General features: G+C 41.2%; 2 protein-coding genes across 6 annotated transcripts; one reads left to right on the top strand and one right to left on the bottom strand.

The window, feature by feature from the left end:
- Positions 1-54: 54 nt before the first annotated feature.
- zgc:174935 (uncharacterized protein LOC796019 homolog) lies at positions 55-10,181 on the bottom strand. Its single transcript, XM_061821261.1, has 4 exons — positions 9,421-10,181; positions 6,935-6,989; positions 4,253-4,367; positions 55-1,108 (listed from the first exon to the last, which is right to left on the bottom strand). Exons 1-4 carry the CDS (start codon positions 9,745-9,747, stop codon positions 940-942), a joined length of 666 nt encoding a protein of 221 aa, XP_061677245.1. The 5' UTR covers positions 9,748-10,181; the 3' UTR covers positions 55-939.
- A 1,585-nt stretch (positions 10,182-11,766) lies between these two features.
- On the top strand, positions 11,767-20,046 carry si:dkey-87o1.2 (uncharacterized protein LOC796684 homolog). Of its 5 annotated transcripts, none has more exons than XM_061821255.1 (5): positions 11,767-11,891; positions 12,225-12,875; positions 15,126-15,180; positions 15,454-15,571; positions 15,997-16,156. In XM_061821255.1, exons 2-5 carry the CDS (start codon positions 12,579-12,581, stop codon positions 16,139-16,141), a joined length of 615 nt encoding a protein of 204 aa, XP_061677239.1. In that variant the 5' UTR covers positions 11,767-11,891; positions 12,225-12,578; the 3' UTR covers positions 16,142-16,156. The 5 variants fall into 5 exon arrangements, with proteins under 5 accessions (XP_061677239.1, XP_061677244.1, XP_061677243.1 ...); XM_061821260.1 differs by lacking the exon at positions 15,997-16,156 and adding an exon at positions 19,782-20,046 and having other exon boundaries at positions 11,768-11,891; XM_061821259.1 differs by having other exon boundaries at positions 11,839-11,857.
- The last annotated feature ends 543 nt before the right edge of the window (positions 20,047-20,589 follow it).

The raw sequence follows: 20,589 nt of genomic DNA, 5'->3' as shown, positions 1-20,589 counted from the left end.
ACATTTCAGACATTGTCATCAAATTTCCAAAATGCAAACAATGTTTTAGCTCTTTTGACCTGTGTGGAGGGAATGACTAAGATCACATCTTGCTTCGTAATTCAGACATGTTCTTTATTGTTGACGTTCAATGAAAAGCGTGTATATACCAATGAGTTTAGTCAAATACATTTCCACGTTCTCATTTTTCAGACTTGTTTTTCTAAATACAAAAATAATTTGAAATGTGGTTAAAACCCACAGGGGGGAACTTGCATCCACACAGTACACACACACACACACACACACACACACACACACACACACACACACATGCATGCATGCATGCACAAAGATATGGTTAAAGATTTTTATTTTTTTCCATGTGTGTGGGGGACTATCCACAGTGAAATGAAATTGCTTACACAATTTACATTTTCATTAAACAAGTGGACCTCACTAAGAGTTCATGATCATTTCCTCTTCCATTGTACATGTATTTGATCTACTTCACGTTCATGCGGTGTTACTTATAACAAGTAATCACAGATCCTGTACAATCTAAGCAATACATAGAGGAACTGCATGTGAGAAGGCAAATACCTTTGACCAGTCAGACAGGAAGCGAAAAGGGAATTTAACCAGCCGGATCATCAATTGAAGCCAGACCATGCATGCATGGAGAGATTAGGACATTTTGGTTGAATGATGTTGCTGATGATTGCGTAACTTTAAACACAGAACATGGATCCAATAGAGGCAGATGTTCAGAGACCATTTCATTTATTCCACAAAAATAAATAACGTGTTGAAATTGAATAGCAATATCCCATATGGCAACTTCAGAAAGGGCACAACGTTCTTCAAAAATGATTCAAAAATTGTAACGTCAGACACTCGTTCTTTGTCGGGCCAATCCACTTTGATTCTTCATGTTTAGAAGCCTCTGCCTTAGGCTGCTCAGGTTCGGTCCTCAACCCCTGCCCCTTGTTTAGGGGCCTCTGCCTTTGGCTCCTCTGGTTCAGGCGCCTTTGGCTTTTCGTCATCTGGTTGAGAGGCCTTTGCTTTTGGCTTTTCTGTTTTAGGCGTCTCTACCTTCAGCTTTTCTGGTTCACTGCTACACAATTTACTGCAAGATAAAGAAAACGTTACTTCAGACTCTCATTTAAAGACCCTGTAATCATTTCAGAGATTTCTTCTAAATACATTATACATGTTTGAAGACCGTTGTTCTGAAAAAGTGCAAAGACAGAGAACTCCAGTATAATACTCACTTGTGCAGATATTCTGTACCATTACATAGTTTTCACTATTTCAGTCTTCTTTTTTCCCCCCCAGGCATAGCTAAAGCAGTGTTTAGTGATATGAGCACATTTGTTTGCATCACTGGCCATCTAGCGCTGTAGAGAGCAAGTTATAAATATATGACCCATTTCTTCCACTAAAGCACGTAGTTAAGTAGCGAGCTATGCTTACGGCCCGAAAAGGCATCTTGCCTCGGTGTTGTTTTCTAAATTCACAGGCGTTATCTATTTTCTAGACTTAACGCAGATTTGATCGTGAGATCGGTACTGGACGATCATGATTATTTTATGCCGATTGGTGAATTGGCTTTATTGTCATAATTCGACAATTTGATCAACGACATCATTAATGGGCTCCGCAAAAGACATTTACTCTGCGTCGCCATCATTCCCAGTATATTTGAATACAAAAGCAAGTTTATTTTTAGCCTTCTTGCATCTTTTAATTTAGAACTGTAAATATATGACACCCAATAAGGTCATTTAAAAAAAGACATGTCTGAGACACATGTATTGCCTGGATCTGACTACAAGACAATTTTGCTCTTTCACACTTGCACTATGTCAGACTATTGCGTCTAAAATCTTGTATCCTGATACCATCACATTCCATTTTTTACGATCATTGGGCTTTCTCTATTTAACACAAACGGGACTGGATATACTCCTTACCGTGGTGTCGTCAACAAGAGTGGAAAAGAATGTGCCGGTGGTCTCTGGTACTCAGGAGAGTACTTCCGTTCAATGTTTAGTTGAAGTATCTTCACTTACTGTATTTTTAATACGCCTCACAAGCAGGCAGCAAAACATGTAGCCTAGAAAGCAAGTGCTAGCACTAACGGTCATGTGTCAACATGCTGCTGTTCTGTCAAAACATGCTTTTACGTTTCAGTGTCAGTGAAGTAATTTAATTGTTATTTTAAAGATTAAAAACAGGATACAATTATTTGAAAATCATGTTCAACCTACGTTTCATTAAATACAAGACAAAGACAAGATATTTAATGTTCAAACGGATAAAGTTGTTTATTTTTAGCAAATAACTTCAACTTCAAATTTCAACACATCCCCCCCACCCAAAAAAAAAAAAAAAATCTGGGACAGGGTTAAGTTGACCATTGTGTTACATCACCTTTTCTTTTAACAACATTCAATCATGACGCATAAAATATGACAATGGAGACTCCGCACTGTTGGACAGGTGAAACTGTACATCAAGCAAGAATGGGAAACAATTCTCCCTAAAAAACTTTAACAATTAGTGTCCTCGAGTGATAAACGTTTATTGAATGTTGTTAAAAGAAAAGGTGATATAACACAGTGGTAAACATAACCCGGATCCCAGCTTTTTTCAAACATGTTCCAGCCGTAAAATTCCAAGTTAACTATTATTTGCTAAAACAGTTAAGTTTATCAATTTGAACATTAATCACATTGTCTTTGTAGTGTATTCTATTAAATATAGGTTGAACATGATTTGCAAATCATTGTATTTTGTTTTTATTTCTGTTTAACTTCATATGCCGACTTCATTGGAATTGGGTTTGTATGTACTTGGAAAGCATTTTAAACTTTCTAATTTTGCACTACTCTTGTATAGCGTTTCAAATTCAGATTCTGACTTCACAGGGAGGTTAGAACATATGCCTCCAATTTTTGAGAATCCAAATTCAAATCTGGTCTGTGTGGCATTTGCAGGTTCCCCCTGTCCTTGCCTCGGTTTTATCCGAATACTGCAGTTTCCTCCCCCAAAAATATGCATGGTAGGTAGAGTGAAGACTAAATTGTCCAAAGGTGTGAATGTGAGTGTGAATGTTTGTCATTTTATGTGCCCTGTGATTGGCTGGCAACCATTTCAAGGTGTAATCCGCCTTTAACCCAGAATCAGCTGAGAAGGGTGCCAGAACTCCCGTGACCCGAACGAGGGTAGGCGGACAAGACAATGGATGGATGGATGGATGGCCTTTACATGGACTTTTAAAAAAAATGTTCATCTGGTTTGAGATTTTTTTTTCAACTTCAGTAACCTTCGTCCTTTCACCTCTCTTGCAATAAACTAGATGAACACCACCAGTTTGTCTTGTGTTCACACCACAGTACAGAGATGAGCCCTCTTAAATCCTATATTTTTAATTGAATGTTAGAGTATTTTGTTTTTGACTCTTTCTTCTCTATGGTGATTTCGAGTGTCTTAAATGAAATGTATCATGACTATCCAACCATCCATTTTCTGAACCGCTTGTCCTCACTAGGGTTGCGGGTATGTTGGAGCCTATCCCAGCTGACTCTGGGCAAGAGGGAGTGGACACCCTGAAATAATCACCATAATCACATATAAAGAAAACCTTTCACACTCAGATCTACTGAAAATGTGCAGTCTTTGTGTGTTTTGGGGTGATGAGTGAAAACCCCCGCTGGCCCGGGGAGAACATGCAATCCCCACACAAGTGAGGCTGGATTTGAACATAGGTCCTCAGAACTATGAGACAGATGTGCTAACCCAGTGGTTTTCAAACTGGGAGTACGCGTAATGATAAAAGGAGCATGGGGGCAGAGAAGGGTGTTTTGGAAACCCCCCTGCTTTAAAATTTTCAGTGCCGCCCCACCCCCCTAAAAAAATTTTAGCGCCGCGCTCCAAAAAGGGTTCGGGAACCACTGTGGTAGACTGTCAGCCACTGCTCTGCCGCCTTTATTATTATTACTACTAGTACTACTATTTTCTGAGGCAATGCCATGGTGTCTTTGACAATCTACGCTATGATCTTTGAGATAAGAGATACTGGGTGGGGCTAAATTAGGGCAGACTAAAATAAAGAGTTACCATTACAAACAAGATACATGTTGTGCCCATTGACAGGGTACCAACCCGTTCGGAGGCGATTAGTAGGTATTGTAACATGAAGCGGAATAATCATCATTCTCAGGATTAGGGATTTAAAATATGTGCAGAAAGTCGAAACCGTGCATACCTTGCAGAATCTGATCCTTTCTTCAAAAAGGCACACAATGTGCTTGGCGCCTGTAGTTCCTTTTTCAGTGATTCTAGTTTGTCAGACCATGAGTTCTTCTCTTTACTCGTTTCACCTGCAAGTCATACAAGGAACTTTAGACCAACAATAACTGTTGCTGTTCTGAATCAATCGCAGCAGCAATTTATCAGAGCCATAAAAGTGTCTGGATGGTGCCTTTGATAAAAGGTATGGTGGAATCCTGAGACAGTGGTGTGAACGCCTGACACTCGCTTCGGTGTTGAAAGCAGTTTTTCCTTTTAATGCTGGTACTTGTGACATTGAGGGGGTGCTCTGTTACTTTGTGAAAGTGCTCACAATTGCGGCAATACCCACGCCGTTGGGTTTTTATGTATGTATTTACAATTACCTTACACACTGTGGAAACTAGGATCATCCTCAGGGGACTGAGCGCCGTTAGGTGATTGGGACTCATAAACCCCTCCCACCATCGTGACAACTCAAGGCTTTAACCAATCTAGTTGAACTTAATTTTACTACTTGGCGGTAACTGTGGTTTCCTCTGGCATCAAAAGGCTTTTGAAAAACTGTTGGAATGTCGGCTCACCAGTGGAACTGTGGTCCCTCTGCGTGGCAGCATCTCAAAACACCTCCTCTGCATATGACAGCAAACAGGACAAAGAGAAACATGCAAAGCCCCTTGTGGGGATGACCGGGATTGGGCATCGAGAATCAATTGGAACTGGGACTAAGGATCCGGTTCTCCCATGATCATTGTAGTTTAATAATTTTGGTTCCCAGTTTGATGCCTAAAGTCCGCCGACCGCGAAGAACACACACAAAGATAGGCTTGTGCCCAGTCGGATTGCTTCATTTGCAAACGATCCCGTTCAGAAGGGCGAATCTTTTAAGTGAACTAACTCAACTGAATCATATAATTAAATTATTTGCTCTTTTTGCTTGGCTGCCGCTGTGAGGCAAGCGAGTTGCCATTGAGCATAAATGGAACTGTTAAATTGTTCTGCCACTCCACTCTGACTATACGGCAAATGACCAATGACGGGGCGGGACTGAGTTTCGATTTGACAGCGATGTCACTTCTGCGAATACATAATGAGCAGCCAGCATCAGGAGAGGGACTTAAGTGAACTGAGTGAATCTTTAACTGAACTGGTGCACTGAGGAACTGAAGAGTTATTTGTTCATTTGTGATCCACTAACGCGCGATGTAGTAGTACAATGAGTGATTCCTTTGCCAGAGGAAGAGCGCATTACGCTGTGAGTGCTTTTAAACACAAATCCTAATGTCCTTGGACAGATAACTTGCACTAGCAGCCATTTCTCCAAGTTAATGGCTAATTTTGAGTCAGTCAAGCACATGAAGACAAGCACACATATTTAAATGTAAATTAATAATAAATGTGTAGTATATGCATATACATCACTCTCTGTGTCCCTAATGCGATTATAATTTTTTTGTTTTTGTTTTTACTTAATAGTAATACATTAAACTTATATAGTGTTTCTCAACACTTGAACCCTTTCCACTAATCAGATGCCAATAACAGTGAGGTAAGTGAGCAGGAAGGCAGCCCGGGTGGCAGATGCTGCTGTCAGTGATGCCGTGCACCAGAATGCAGAAAAGTCACGCCGACTGGTGAGAGCCGAGCTGGACGTAGGCGGACGCAGAACGACGGTCAGTAGCTGAGCTCGCTGCACGCATGTTCACAACTCACAAGTGAAGCCGGGTGTTCGATAGCTTGCTCAGGAAGAGAAAGGTAGGTGATCATTTAGCCAAAGGCTTTTTTTTTTTAATTTCCCATTTTTCAATACATGACAACAATAATTGCTTATAGTGCCTTGGTGAACGTGTTGAGTCAATGTGAACTTCAGGGATTGTTCATTAATGGAATGAGGAAGCAGTTCAAATTATTTCATGAAAAACAACTGAATGATTCAGTGAAGGAATCTTTTTAAAGAATTGATTTGTGTTAGGCGGCATGGTGACTCAGCTGGTAAAGCGTTGGCCTCACAGTTCTGAGGACCCGGTTTTGACCCCGGCCCTGCCTGTGTGCCATGTTCTCCCCGTGCCCGCGTGGGTTTTTTCCCCGGGCACTCCGGTTTCCTCCTGCATCCCGAAAACATGCAACATTAACTGGACATTCTAAACTGCCCCTCGGTGTGATTGTGATTTTGATTGTTATCCGTCTCTATGTGCCCTGCGATTGGCTGGCAACCAGTTCAGGGTGTACCCGCCTCCTGCCCGTTGACAGCTGGGATAGGCTGCAGCACTCCCCGCGACCCTCGTGAGGATAAGCGGCAAAAGAAAATGGATGGATGGATTTGAGTGACCAAAACATCCAAAACTACTGCTGTGCCTATCACTAGTGCCCAACAGTGGTGGTGGCGAACAAAAGTGTTCACTTCATTGCAAAACTTGAAATATGTATTTGTACAAAGGAGGCTTTCATGGTGTGTAGCGTCTGACGCGTTCCCTCCCGCTCTTGGGTGAGTGAAACAATAAATATTCTGTCAATACAGACAACAAGGGAAACTGTCAGTTGGTGGTTTTTACCATTTATTTTAGTCCTCAAATCAACAAAAGAACCAAAAACCGAAAACACACACAAAAGATTCTACTCTAAAAACAAAATTTAACATAATTAATAGATTTATATTTACCATCCAGATCACTGAGTTCAATCTCTAGCGCGGCCACAGCGTCTTTCTGTGATTTCTGCAGTGGAGGAAAGAGGAAGTGAGTAACATAATTCATTTGATATGGATCTCTTGGAGGGGAGCACACCAATGCGCAGTCCACAATAAAATTGTCTTGTCATTGTGATGATAAAGAATAAAAGGTGCATTGATAATATGTCAAATTCGTGCATTGTATTACGCTGCCAGGCTCGCTATTAGTTAAATATGCTATAAAATAGTTTCCCAAATTTGTACAGTTTACATTGGAAAGTTCACATACTATATAAAATTTTTTTTTTTTCAGTCAATCAGGCAAAACCTGTCCTGTTTTAGGTTAGTTAGGATTAAACAAATACAAATACATTTTCGTATTGGTAGAATAATGGAAGAATGTTTTTTTTTAAGCCAAATTTTCATGACTTTCTCCAAAAGTTAGACGTTTACATACATTTCATTACTATTTGTTAGTAGCATTGCCTTTCAAATGTATGACTTTGATGTAAACATCTGGTTACAACCCGATGTCGAGGTTGCCGCGATGCATTTTGTTTTTTGGAGTCTAGGGGAGCAACCAACATGGCTATGTATTTGTCCATCACACAGTACCATAATTTTATTTATTTATTTTTTTAAACAGACATTTAATTGGTACATGGCTGTTTTGATTTACACCGTCAGAAAGGTATTAAATACAAAGGTGCTACTCAATAAATTTGAATACTATGGAAAACTTTTTTTAAGCAGTTTAGTTCAACAAATGATACTCATATTATATGGATTCACTACATGCAGTAAAAAAAATAATCATTAACTTTTTGTCATTTGGATCAAGCATTGTCTTCCAACCGTCCCGTGAGGAAAGTCACATATTTTGCATCAGAAAACTCTCAGGTCACACAGCTAGACAACAATATCACAGAAACTATACAAAGTGTACGATCTGAATCACGATGATCTTGACTAACGCACAAATTTACTCACTGTGAAATCTATACACCTTTAGGTGAACACAATGCTATTATTCTATTGTGTGAATTTTGACAGGTGGTTAAACGGGTTCATTTTTTTTGTACCGGTCATTACAATGGAACGTCAAATTATCGGACCCAAATTTCATGTGTATCGTATATTGTCTGTCCAACAATAATTTCCATTGGAGACAACAGGGTTGATAAAGTCTTGATAGTTCCAGAATTGTGTCCTGGCATTGTGATGCAATATGGGCAGAGACGACATACAGTACGTATTTGAGCCACAGATACTGTATGCAGTTTGACTACATCCCGTGTTCTAATCTGACTTCGGCTGTGTGGAGTTTGCATGTTCGCCCGTGCCTGTTGTTTCCTCCCACAACCCCAAAAACATGCATGGTAAGTTAATTGAAGACTCTAAATTGCCTGTAGGTGTGAATCCGAGTGAGAATGTGTGCTTGTTTCTATGTGCCCTGCAATTGGCAGTTCAGGGTGCACCTCACCTTTCCCTCAAAGATAGCTGGGATAGGCTCCAGCATGACCGCGACCCTTGTGAGGATAAGTGGTATGGAAAATAGATGACTGAAATATGAAACATAAAGCTAAAGTGTGGCGTGTTGTTTTTGGTACAATAACTTTTTTTGTCATGCCGTTCGTCGTGGCAACAGATTTGGAAATAGGAAGCTCATTGATTCCTCATGGCTCATGAAAGCGAGATGCCTTGACTGGCCAATGAGTGGATCAACAATGCCACCATCAAGCACACCACTGTGGTAGGTTTATAGGAGATTAAAAAGTTTGAAAATATATTCAGGCTTTTTTCAAATCTATTTGTGTACAATACCTTTGTACGGTATTAGTCATTTTAGCCCATGTAGCCCATGGGTGTAGATGGCCAAAGAAAAAGTGTGCCTGTGGATCTCAAAAGTGTATGCACCCGTGTTCAAATGTTTTTGTGACAAAAAAAATACACCAAGATTATTTTAAAATATTAATTTTTTCCAGCCTTGTATAAAACTAAAATTGCACGTGTGTACAACCTCGTAGGACTGAGGATACGGCCGAATGCAGATTTCATCAAAAACTCAACAGGGATTCAACAACTCGTCATAAACTTGCCACAACTTAAAGTGTCTCTTATTAAATGTTGAATGAAGTCCAGCTGTACGTTGAAGTAGTGTTTTCCTGAGTTTTTGTGCAGAGTGCTAATTGGAACTGTTCATAATTTCCCTTCTCCTCGACTGTGGCACCCAAAAAAAAAAAAAAAAATCTCTCAAAAGCATGATGCTGCGACCATCATGCATAACTGTAAGTGGCGTTTGGTGCTTTTTGGCGTTGAACACCAAACATGCCCACTTTTGGAAGAATGGGCAAAAAGTCCAACCTTCAGTGGACCATGTCACATTTTCCGCAGTGGGTTAGTGAGACGATTTTGAAGTGTTTATTATCCGACAGCAGTGACCATAAATTATTAATTAGTAGGAGACTGTTTCTCACCACAGCTCCTTGGCACGCTTCCGCCTCCTTCTTGCTCTGCAAGACTTTCTTCTCCCACGACTCCACATCTGTCTGCAGTGCTTTCCCCTCCTTTTCTCCGCTCTCGATTTTGTTCTCCAAGGAAATTTTCTCCGTCTGGAACTCTGCCAGCACGTCGTTGGTCACCCGCAGTTTCATGCGCTCGAACGTGTTCCGTCGGTCCATTTTGTCGTGCTCCTGCTTGCGGCTTTTGATGACCACCACTAAGGCCACGGTCAGCGCGATGGTCAGAGGCAGCAACAGTTCGAACTTCATCTTATTCAGCCGGAACGTCGCGACTCTCGACATGGACCAAAAAAAAAAAAAAAAAAAAAAGAAAAAGATAGATAGATAGAAGAAAAACCCGTTCTAAATAGACGACATAACACCGCTTCGTAAGCTTCCGTGCAACAAGTTACCGGGTTCCTCTGACCGCTTCGTAAGCTTCCGTGCAACAAGTTACCGGGTTCCTCTGATCGTTTGTCAGTTACCACAAATGGATGAATTTCGTAAATAAAACGCGACGCACACAAGTGAAGATCACGACCGTACAGTTGAAGTCTGCCTTTAACACGCCCAGGACTGGCATAAAACACGCCCTTCACCTGATTGTCTACCTGTCAGAACCTTATTCACCTGTGTAGCTCATTTTTATTGTATAAATAGTTTGTAAGGAAACCCACGCAGGCACAGAGAGAACATGCAAACTCCACACAGGCGGATCCGGGATTGAACCCGAGGACCTCGGAACTGTGAGGCCAACCCTTTACCAGCTGAACCGCCGTACCGCCGTGTGATTTATATCAAATAATTTACAAAAACAACAAAAATGAATATATCTGGTTTTGCGTCTGAACTCTTCATATATATGTACATTTCTAAAATGTACGGTAAAAACCTCCATCCCATGAAAATAAAGGCTTCTCATATTACCACAACCAGTGGTAGTGAGCGCAAAGCATGTTTACAGCAGGGATTGTTATGGTTGGCTTGCAGACAGCCTTGTTAAAAATAAATAAATAAAAATAAATAAATAAATGCAACTTCCAACACACACTATTTATAGAATTTGCCTCTTCTTGTGTTTTTTTTTATACGGAACCCACCTTAAGGTGTTTGCTGAAAAATAAATGATCCATTTGTTTTTTGTGCTTTTTCTAAGCTGTGGTGTCAAAGAAACCTGGATATTTTATTTATTTTTGTGGTATTTTAATGACTGGTATATTTCATCAATAACACAATGAACACAACAAAAATGCAGCTCATTCCATAATACTTTGTCCTATTTGAGATGCTTACTTGTTATTGTAAAGAAAAAAAAACATGGAAAATGGGTAGGTACCGGCTCTTAAATAAACCACATATGAGGTATTTTTGTCATCATTATATTTGTCCAAACAAATGTACAAATGTTCTTTTGTTACCTGTGGATTAGTTTGGAAATTCACTCCAAAACAACACGTGTCATGTTCTTTTCTGAGTTAAATCTTAGTGCAGCAAACAACCATGTCAGTATTGAACAACTATGTCGGTATCTGGAATAAATACTGTACGATGACAAGTTAACTTAAATCTATATCTACAGGTCCATCTCATTAAATTTGAATTGGGTTGAAAAAAGCATTTGTATGAGCAGATTAATTCAAAAAGTGCAATGCACATTCAAAGGGTTCCAAAAGTCACTAGACACTTCCTCCCCCCCTTCCTGTTTCATTTCAGGTATTATTCAGACAGACAAAAGGCCACCTGCATTTCAAAGTTGAGGCTTTGCAGTTTGTCTAACCAAAGTGTATCATTGTTGCCTAGGAAGACGTTGTTTTGTATCTGACTGCAGAACAGATCCTGGTTAAAGAAAGTCACTAAAGATAGTCTTTTTTTTTTTTTTTTTTTTTCAGAAAAACTGCAAAGCCCAAGAGGTTGCATGCTGATGGCTTGAGTGAGAAGACAAAATTGAAACAAGTATCATGACTTATGGGACATCCTGTATATACACATTCGTACAAGACTCGACAAAAGGCCATTCTTAACTAATTTCTCATGCAATGGCACTTTCTTCAGATGATCAATTTGAGGTTTTTGTTAACTCAAATCATAATCATTAAAAAAAAATAAAAAAAAATGTGTGGAATAACTATATTTTTCACATTTAATTAATTGAACAATTGAAATAATTTATACACCAGCCATCCATTTTCTTAGCCGCTTATGCTCACGGGGGTCACGGGAGTGGTGGAGCCTAGCCCAGCTATCATTGGGCAGGAGGTGGGGTACACCCTGAACTGGTTGCCAGCCAATCGCAGGGCACATGGAGACAAACAGCTGCAGTCACAATCACACCTGGGGGGAATTTAGAATGTCCAATTAATGTTGCACGTTTATCGTATGTTGGAGGAAACCGGAGTGCCTGGAGAAAACTCAAGTAGGCACGGGGAGAACATGCAAATTCTACACAGGTGGGTTCGGTATCGAACCCGGGACCTCAGAACTGTGAGGCCAACGCTTTCCAGCTGATTCATCGTGCCGGCCAATTTACACAATGTATTCAAATTTTTTTAAGAAGCATTTGTATATTGAGGATTTGTAATGTGGTGTCGTTTATGTGATTTTTACTCTGAACACCTGCACTATATCTAGTGAAAAAGCACAAAAATCAGTCTAGGTAACCATGCTCTTTTGAAATTAAGACAATACGTTTATGATTGCTACATATCTTTGCAGACATTGCTATTGTGCATCATCCTGAAAGTTGCCTGTAATATGTTGGCGATCTCTGCGTCTTCCTGCAGGGTTGCAATTTGCAGGTGAGCTGGAACCTATCCCAGCTAACCTTGTGCAAGAAGTGCGCTACATCTCATCCTGGACTAGTCGCCAGCCGGCACAGGGCTACGGTGGCTTGGAAGTGTAAAACAAAAACTAAAGACGAAACATAACAACAAACAACGTCTTTTGTTTTTGTTTGGCACTTCCAAACCACCCTAGGGCATTTAAATGAACCCTCATACCACAGTTTTGCTCCCGGGTGAAAACGTTCTTGTTGGTCGCCGCGTCACGTCACGCAACAAGGAAATCGGTGCTCTGACACGCCCACGTGAGCAAGTGGTTCCGCGAGTCCAGCTGACCTGACAGCGCCAGTGAGCAAAATGAAGTTCGCGGCTGTTTTAACCTTCCTCAGCTTGGCTGTGATGGTCGCGATGATCTTCCAGACTGTGCGCCAGGAGCTGCAACTGCGCAGCTTAAACACCCGCACGGTGGCGGACCTCGCTGAGGGCAAGAAGGGAGAGAAAGTCATCACCTTGATGAAACCCCAAATCAAGGCGCTCAAGACGAACCTGGCGTCGGTCATGGGCAGGGTGGAAGAGCTCAAGAAGCGCAAAGCAGCCGCTGAAAAAGCCGTGCAGGAGCATCAAAAGAGTTTGCAGGCATGCGGCAAAGAGAAGGCAAGAGCCACGCGCACACCACACAAATAAGCTGTATACTGTAATACAGTATACTGTACTGCAACGTCCATGTGGTGCTTTTCTTTTAGAAGGCAGCCGGTATACAGCACGTTCCGATGGATACACGCCATTTATGAGGTTCACCTGCGCAATGGAGCGCAACAACCAATGCAAAATTCAACATTTATAAAGATACTAATGGTTATTTTGTTGACACCAGAAGTGTTAATCTAATATTTTTCACAAGTGTACTGTTAATTAATATGCTGCATCACACCGCAAATGTGTATTTTTGTTATTGTTGTTGGAATTCAGCTACATGAGAGAGGTGTCTTAAATTGATTTTTAAAGGATTATTGGATTTGTTTATCATGCATAATTTTTTTGCACTTTAAAGATGATTCATATTATTTTTTTAAAAAAAGACAAAGCTCAAGAATAACTAGCATATTTCCAGAACCACTAACAATGGATAAGTTTCCAATTACGCCATCTTGTGTGTCATTGAGGTCAAGGGGATTGGTGAAGCGTGAAGGCTTTTTCTATCGTTAATTTATCTGATTGGTTTATGGACTGTGGTGACGTCATTGGAAAGCTATCCATTAGTGAAAATCACAGATATGGACTCGACACAAGCTTTTTTTCGTGCCTCGCAAAAAAAAAAAAAAAAAACATAAACTCAAGACATATTTTGTGAATGTATTTGAACACAAACAACTGCGACCAAAAAATGTGGAGAAAATACTTTATGTATTGTAGTGTCTGTGCGGGGCCTGGTGGTATCTTTGTGATGTCTGCAAGATTGTGTGTGAGCTGTGGCAGACAATAGCTCCTGCATGAGTCTGCGCATTGTATTTACATGCGTTACTGGTCTCCCAGTATTCAATAAAACCAGAAAAATGCCTCGGCAACAGTAGGGCTGCTTCCCGACCTGTGAGGCCATTACAGTAAAATAGAATGGAGCGTTGGCACACAATAAGCAGGGAGGAACAGGGAGGGAGGAGAGTTTGTTTAGAAGGGATTACTTCCTTTGTCTTTTACTCACACGGGGACCATTTTGAGAGTCACTGGAAAAAAAAAAAATCTGCAGTTGACATGGACTTCCTGTACACCCTGGTGAGAATCGCCACATGCCCGCCATTTTTGTTACGAGTTCCTTCTTAAATCCTATTATGTTTCTTGTCTTCTTTTTATGAAAGTTTAGGCACTCCCCCACACTGTGGTGGCTTATATAACAGTTGCTCCCAAGAAGAAAACACAACTTAAAATACTTCTGATGAATGTGCGGGGTGACACTCATTCAAACGGAATCAATGACCGACTGAGCCATGAATGCAAGTGGTACATCGATTCCAGTCATGCGGTTTTGGTTTGAAAATTGAGCGAATGTATGAAAAGGACAAGATTTTGATGGGGGGGGAATGAAGACCTAATTGGATGAAAATTAAGGTAATGTCTGTATGCACATACAGGAGTTGGGTCTCCGGAGTGTCCGTCTACCAATCATCTGTGAAATTTAACAAGTACTAAATCTTTAGTTATGCACCTAGTTCTGAAAATGCGTCCGTGAGTGATCCATTCTTCCCTATTGCTCCACTGTTACAAAACACCTCCGTACAACTTTTCTCTGTCAACAGCATGATCATATAGGCTGGGCTGATTCATTGTGAAAGATTCAAAGATAAAGAAAAGCTGCAGTGTTTGCACGAATTGGCACTAGCTAAGAATGTCACCCTCATTCCCTTGGGATAGTAAGGTTTTAATCACGTTTTTTGTGTTTACTACACTATTAGGAGTCATTTGGTGGGTTTGTGACGAAAATGCTCCTTTCACAAGTGATAATGCAACGTAATATTTATGGTCACTCACTTTAAGTGTGTTTGTGGCTTGGATTTGCCAGTGGTGGCTTCAAAATAGGCAAAAGGCAGTACTGAGTTTTAACATATTAGTGTTCGAATGCTTGAAAGCATTTATGTGATTACTCAATAAAGTTGATGCGGCATAAAAATGTTTTCACTGTCTCGGCCGCTTGATTGTTTTCCCCACACTTGGCTTTGCTTTTCCGACACCAAGCAAGGAGACAACCAAACAAATTGAGGAAAGAAAGACATGTTAAGAGCTTGGAATTAAATTTTGTGTGTCCATATGGCGGAATACTCACCCCTGCTTCACAGGCTATGACAACTGTGAGTAGCATTTTGACTTTAACTGTGTAACATATACAGTATTTTCATTCCTGCTTTTTCTTAGGAAAATACAGAGAGGAAGAAGAAAACTGTCATAGAATCAATCAATAAATTCAAAGGTATGTATTTTGATACCAAACCTCTGATACCAAATATCGTTTTGGAATCTCATTCTTTACAAGACTGACCACGCATAGCGAAACCGGTATGACGACACTTGACCTTAAGAGATCAACACAGTTTCATAGACACTCATTAACCCTATGAAGTCAATTTGATTGGACATTTCAAAGTTTTTATTACTACTTTGGCTTTGAGTCAAGACTAAAATCGTGATGGATCAAATGTATTCTTACTGTGATCTTTTTTTTGTCTTTTGTCGCACTGTTCAGCGGATCACGCTGAGAACAAAAGAAAAGCAGAGGAGGAAATGCGCAACTTAAAACAACAGATTTTGGATCGAGACAAAGCTCTTTGCATTTTTGCTGATCAGAGCTTCGCAGAAGCACGGTAAGTGTTGCAAAACATTTGGTCTGAGCAGACATAATCGCTTGAGAGCCACAACCTGTCAGGCTGGAGTTCAGAGTTTTTTCCCCACTACTTACTTACTCTTATGTAAGTAATGTAATGCAGTACAGTATTATTATCATTTATGTCACAACTTTCTAGTCACTGAAAAAGTCTTTAAAATTCTTCGCATTATTCATTCACACCTTGGTAGTCAGCTACTTGAGCATCCACAACAGCCTTGGGGAAGTATGACAGACGCATGGCTGGCATCGTGGGTGAAATGTCATAGGACAAAGATGTTATGGGGTCCCTTCAAATTCACATCTGCCTTGTTTATTTATATCTTGTATAATACATGCATGTCATTTCTAGAAAGTTGTCAACTATAGTCTAGCTAAAAATGAGGTTTTCATTATGCATAGTAGGCACTCCCCCAACAAGCTCAAGACACCAGGAATGGAATATGAGGAGGAGGAGGAGGAGGAGCTCGACTCCCAACTGAACTTGGCATTGTCAAATCTTATGTTTGAGCTGAGATGGAACCTGACACTGATGACAATGAGGGGCTGAGTAGTAGCTGTTGAACAGAAAAAGAAAGTGGCCACTGGGTCCATGTGACACTATGTAAAAAAAACATCTTTTTCTACAGTCCTGTCTAGAAATAACGGAACCCCAGGGGTGCCAGTATTTTTGAGCATGACTATACAGCTATGGATTATTTATTCATATACAGTATGTTTCAGTGACACAATACAAGCTTTTACATAGTATGCAGTGTCCCTATATATTGTGTGCCCCCTTGCTCGAGTAGCCTTATAACACACTGGCCAGAAAGTCTTTTGGCTTGTTCTATAGAGCTCGTGCACGTGACATCACCATTTTCACGGCACCATATTGCCGGTCAAACAGGGAGGAGAATATTTAGAATACACGAGACCCAATGTGCTGTTGGTTGTCACAACAGACGAGACAGATATTCAAAGAGATCATTCTATGGAATACCAGCTGAAAAGATTGATGGATGTTGGCAATTAAACATTATGGATAGTGCGCAACCAAAATACACACACGCCTGTGTAGCGATCGCTTCATTTCAGGTAGTAATTATTCTTCTTAATATTGAAATTACCAAAAAGTATTTTATTATGCCAAGTTGGCTCATTTGAGGATAATGCGTGTTAAAAAAAAAAAACCGTCTGTCGCAGAGGTTTATGGAGGTTAAGTGTGGCTGCAATGGCTTCCATGTACATTTCATGGAGACGACTCAGTCCTCTTTTTATTTTCCAATCATAGCTAATGAATGAGAGTTTGTGTAAAAACAGGGTCATCTATTTAAATATTGGCATTTGTATTGAAGATCGATGGATTCCGGCAAAGATTAACGTGTCTCCGAACACACTTCCGCATTCACGAGCCATCAACCGTCATCTTTTTTTCAATCATAGTTAATGAATGCGAGTTTGTGTAAAACCAGAGGTCATTTATTTAAATATTGGTATTTCTATTGAATACTAGCTGAAAAGATCAATGGACTCTGGCAAAAGTTTACGTGTCGCCGAACACACTTCTGCGTTCACAAGCCGTCAAAACCGTCACTATGTGGGATTTATTCCTGATGAGAACAGATCCACCAACAAAGTATTTGTATGCGTCCAGACTTTATATGCTTTCAAACTTTTCCGTGTGAATCTTGACGACTTACTCACCAGATCCATGTGTATATCCAGTTGTCCAAGACAAGCGGAAGCGAATTAACAGTCCAATTTCCTATCGGCGAAAACATCGACTTCGGCATTAAATACGGGTCCTCTATGCCGAGTTTATCTAATTTTTACACATACCGTCGTTTATTTTCACATTCTAAATGTCTGACAGTATCGGACAAGACTCTGAGCGTTGTGCTACAAGGCATATTTCTGTGTCGTCTCCAACCGACTTAGCATTGAGCAATGCTATTGACCGGCAATATGGAGAGGTAAACAAGTCACGTGATTTATTTTTATTTATTTATTTTTTTTTACATAGGTGCACGATTTCTATAGGCAAAAGTACAGATGACAGTACCTAAAAGTACTGCGTGGGTCTTTTTTCCCCTAAGGCCGAGTGCATAAGAACAATACTAGGGCCATAGGTATTCTAAACAAGAAAATCTTCACCTATACGCTGCTTCGCCGTTGCACCCTGGCAATTGCGATATTTGGTTCTCTTGCTTGCGGTTGAGATCCTGACAGCTGTGGGGAAAGTAGATGCCACCACAAGTATTTTCAGCCTCTGCCCAACTACACTTGTGCATCCAATGCTTTCTGCCAAGTCTTTCTTAAAACATGACGGCTCAAAGTGATCAGCACAGAATTTGGAATGCTTGCTAAGCACCCAGGGCTGACCACGTTTCTACCTCTTTCGAATAACTTTCCCTATGCACTGCTCACGTATTCAATTTTCACTATGTTGCGGTGGACGATGGCTCCCGCAGCACCAACTAAGAAGAACTTCAGTTGTATCATCCTGGTCTTTCCAGACCAATGCTTGGCCTCTGCACAACATTCGAAACTGTGCAGGAATTCCTTCCACGGTGTGGTGCCATCGTATTGGCCTGGATCCTTTCCCTTGGCTCCTCTTCCTCTTCAGTGTCAGAGAGGGGTTGGCGAGGGGACCAGTGCCTCGTTGGTAGCTTTGAGCGGAGCTGAGTGCAAAGAAGAGTGGATGTCCCCAGCTGCCCCTGGACTACACTCCTCTGGCTTGAAAAAATTCTGGTGTGCTATGCCCAAAACGTCCCATATAGTCAGAGGAGAAAGGGTTCTAATTTGTCATTTGCATTAGTTGGGTAGGGACTGAGAAACTGTGTGTAGTGCTTCCTGCGTCGTGATGCCGGCTTCTATATACAGTACGTCATCAGAAAAATGGTTACAACGAGAAAACTGCGGTCTAGTGAGCATTTCCTCCCCATCGACAAATATTTTTGCGTCACACACAAATTGGTTATAATGTTCACATTTCTTCACCGTCCAGCATTGTTTAGCTCCACTCCCACACCTAGCACTCCCAGAAGCATCGTTCATCACGATACTAGAGTCGGGGGAGCTAGCCTCGAGTCCGACATATCCGCGGGGACTGCGAGCAGCAGCCATCATTGTTAGTTTAACTCCGGTGAATAAAGCAAGTACTTTACCGATTCCGGTGAAAAGAGACAACGCTCACCACTCTTTAGACAACGTGAGAAGGTCCCATCGTGGTCGCCACATAGCGACTGTTGAATTGCACTTTAACTTCTATCTCCTAATTTTTGATTGTGTACCTGTGTAAGCCTTAAGCAATAAGCCAATATTATCATTGACTGCCTCAGTCTGTCTGTGTAATGTGTCACAGTTATGTATATCTGTTCATACGTTGCTGTGCTGTAGTGGGATTATTTTAGTGCAAGGTGTTTTGGGCAGGTGGGCGTGTGTGTTGGTGTGTGGGTGAGACAGACTGCGCATACGTTTTGGTCAGAGAAGCGTGTGAGAGGGAAAAAGAAAGTTGATTCACGGCGACCGGGAACTCTTGTGTGCAAAATAAAATAAAGCGAGTATAACAGCAAGTTGAGGCTCTGTGATTTTACTACTCCCGCCATCGAGCTTCGGAGTTGTGAGGTGAGAAGGGAGTTAACCCTGAGGAGGACAACCTCGGCCCCGGAGAAGACGTGTCCCCTGCGTCCCTAGCCATTGTCAGGCGACCGGAGCAGGAACGGTTAACAGCTAGAAAAGCTCAAAATAAAAAACCTCTTGCCTCTGCCTGAACCATTTGTACAACCAAATGTCACAATAAACCATCGTGACATTGTTAAATCATATGACAACAAATACACAAAGATAGGAACAACAGCACACATCACATCACAGCACCGAAGATCCCGGAAGGCACTGGATGCCAAAAACATAAAATACAGTCTGAATCATATTTATTGATATCACTGCTGTATAGCTGCTATCTAATAACTTTGAAATGGCAGATGTGTGTGTGGCAGTTGTAAAGGGGTTCTAGAGTTATCAGGGACATTTTGAATCTTTAAGCGTCTTGTCAAAGGACACCACAACGACGTCCACTTGGCCGGGGACCCAAACCAGCAACTTTCCAGTTGCAGACCTTACTTTTACCATCTGCCCCACACTGCCATGATTTATGGTTGTTTTCTGCCAAATGCAATAACATTGTTTGCTTTGTGTTTTTGTAGGACCTTGTGCGGCATTGATGCTCCAGAATAAGGACAACTAAAAACACCCGATGCTGAGAGTGAACTTGCACAAGAATCATCCAGGACTGCATTTTGTTGTGTTGCTAGTTAATCTTATTTTCTATTACGATAAAACAATTTTTAATGTGCCTCGAGATTCTACATTTTGCTTTGTCAGATTATCAGATTTATTCCGATTTTGTGTGTGTGTGTGTGTTTGTGTTCTGTGAGACAGCAAAATAAAGAGGCAATAAAAAATACAAGTGTTGGCCCATTACTTCGCAAATACTTAACCTTCCGTGGAATAACCAGAGTGCAATTTCCACCCTTACCGTTCATTAACAAATGAGTGTGTCAGGACTAGAACACGGGATTCAACCCAAATGCACAATTCAGGAGGTGCTGAGGTGGTTTGGGAACGGTCTATTCAGTCTGATGTCGAGAACCCAGCAGGCAGTCCACGGAAGCAGCAGTACTGGAATTGGCAGGCATAGGAGGCAGGTCAGTAAGCAGGCAGGAGTCGGTACATGAAAGAGCTGGAACAGGAAATTGCTTAAACGAGGCATAAGGCAACAATCTGGCAGAGGCCAAACCATACGGGTGGTCCTATATAAATAGGATGTGATTACTTGAGAAGGAGGCGTAGGTGTGCACCTCTGCTGATTGCGGCAGGTGCGTGCTGCATCGGGGACCGGTACAGCCCGGACAGGGACCGGCAGGGCTTCAGCAGCTCGAAGGCTGTGGTGATTAGGGGAAGAGGGTACCTGTTTTTTACAGTGATGTCGTTCAGACTCTGGTAATCGATGAA

Source organism: Syngnathoides biaculeatus, chromosome 5 (assembly GCF_019802595.1).
Source record: "Syngnathoides biaculeatus isolate LvHL_M chromosome 5, ASM1980259v1, whole genome shotgun sequence".
Classification (NCBI taxonomy): Eukaryota; Metazoa; Chordata; class Actinopteri; order Syngnathiformes; family Syngnathidae; genus Syngnathoides; species Syngnathoides biaculeatus.
Note: the sequence above shows the minus strand (reverse complement) of the source record. Positions and strands in the feature narration are given on the sequence as shown.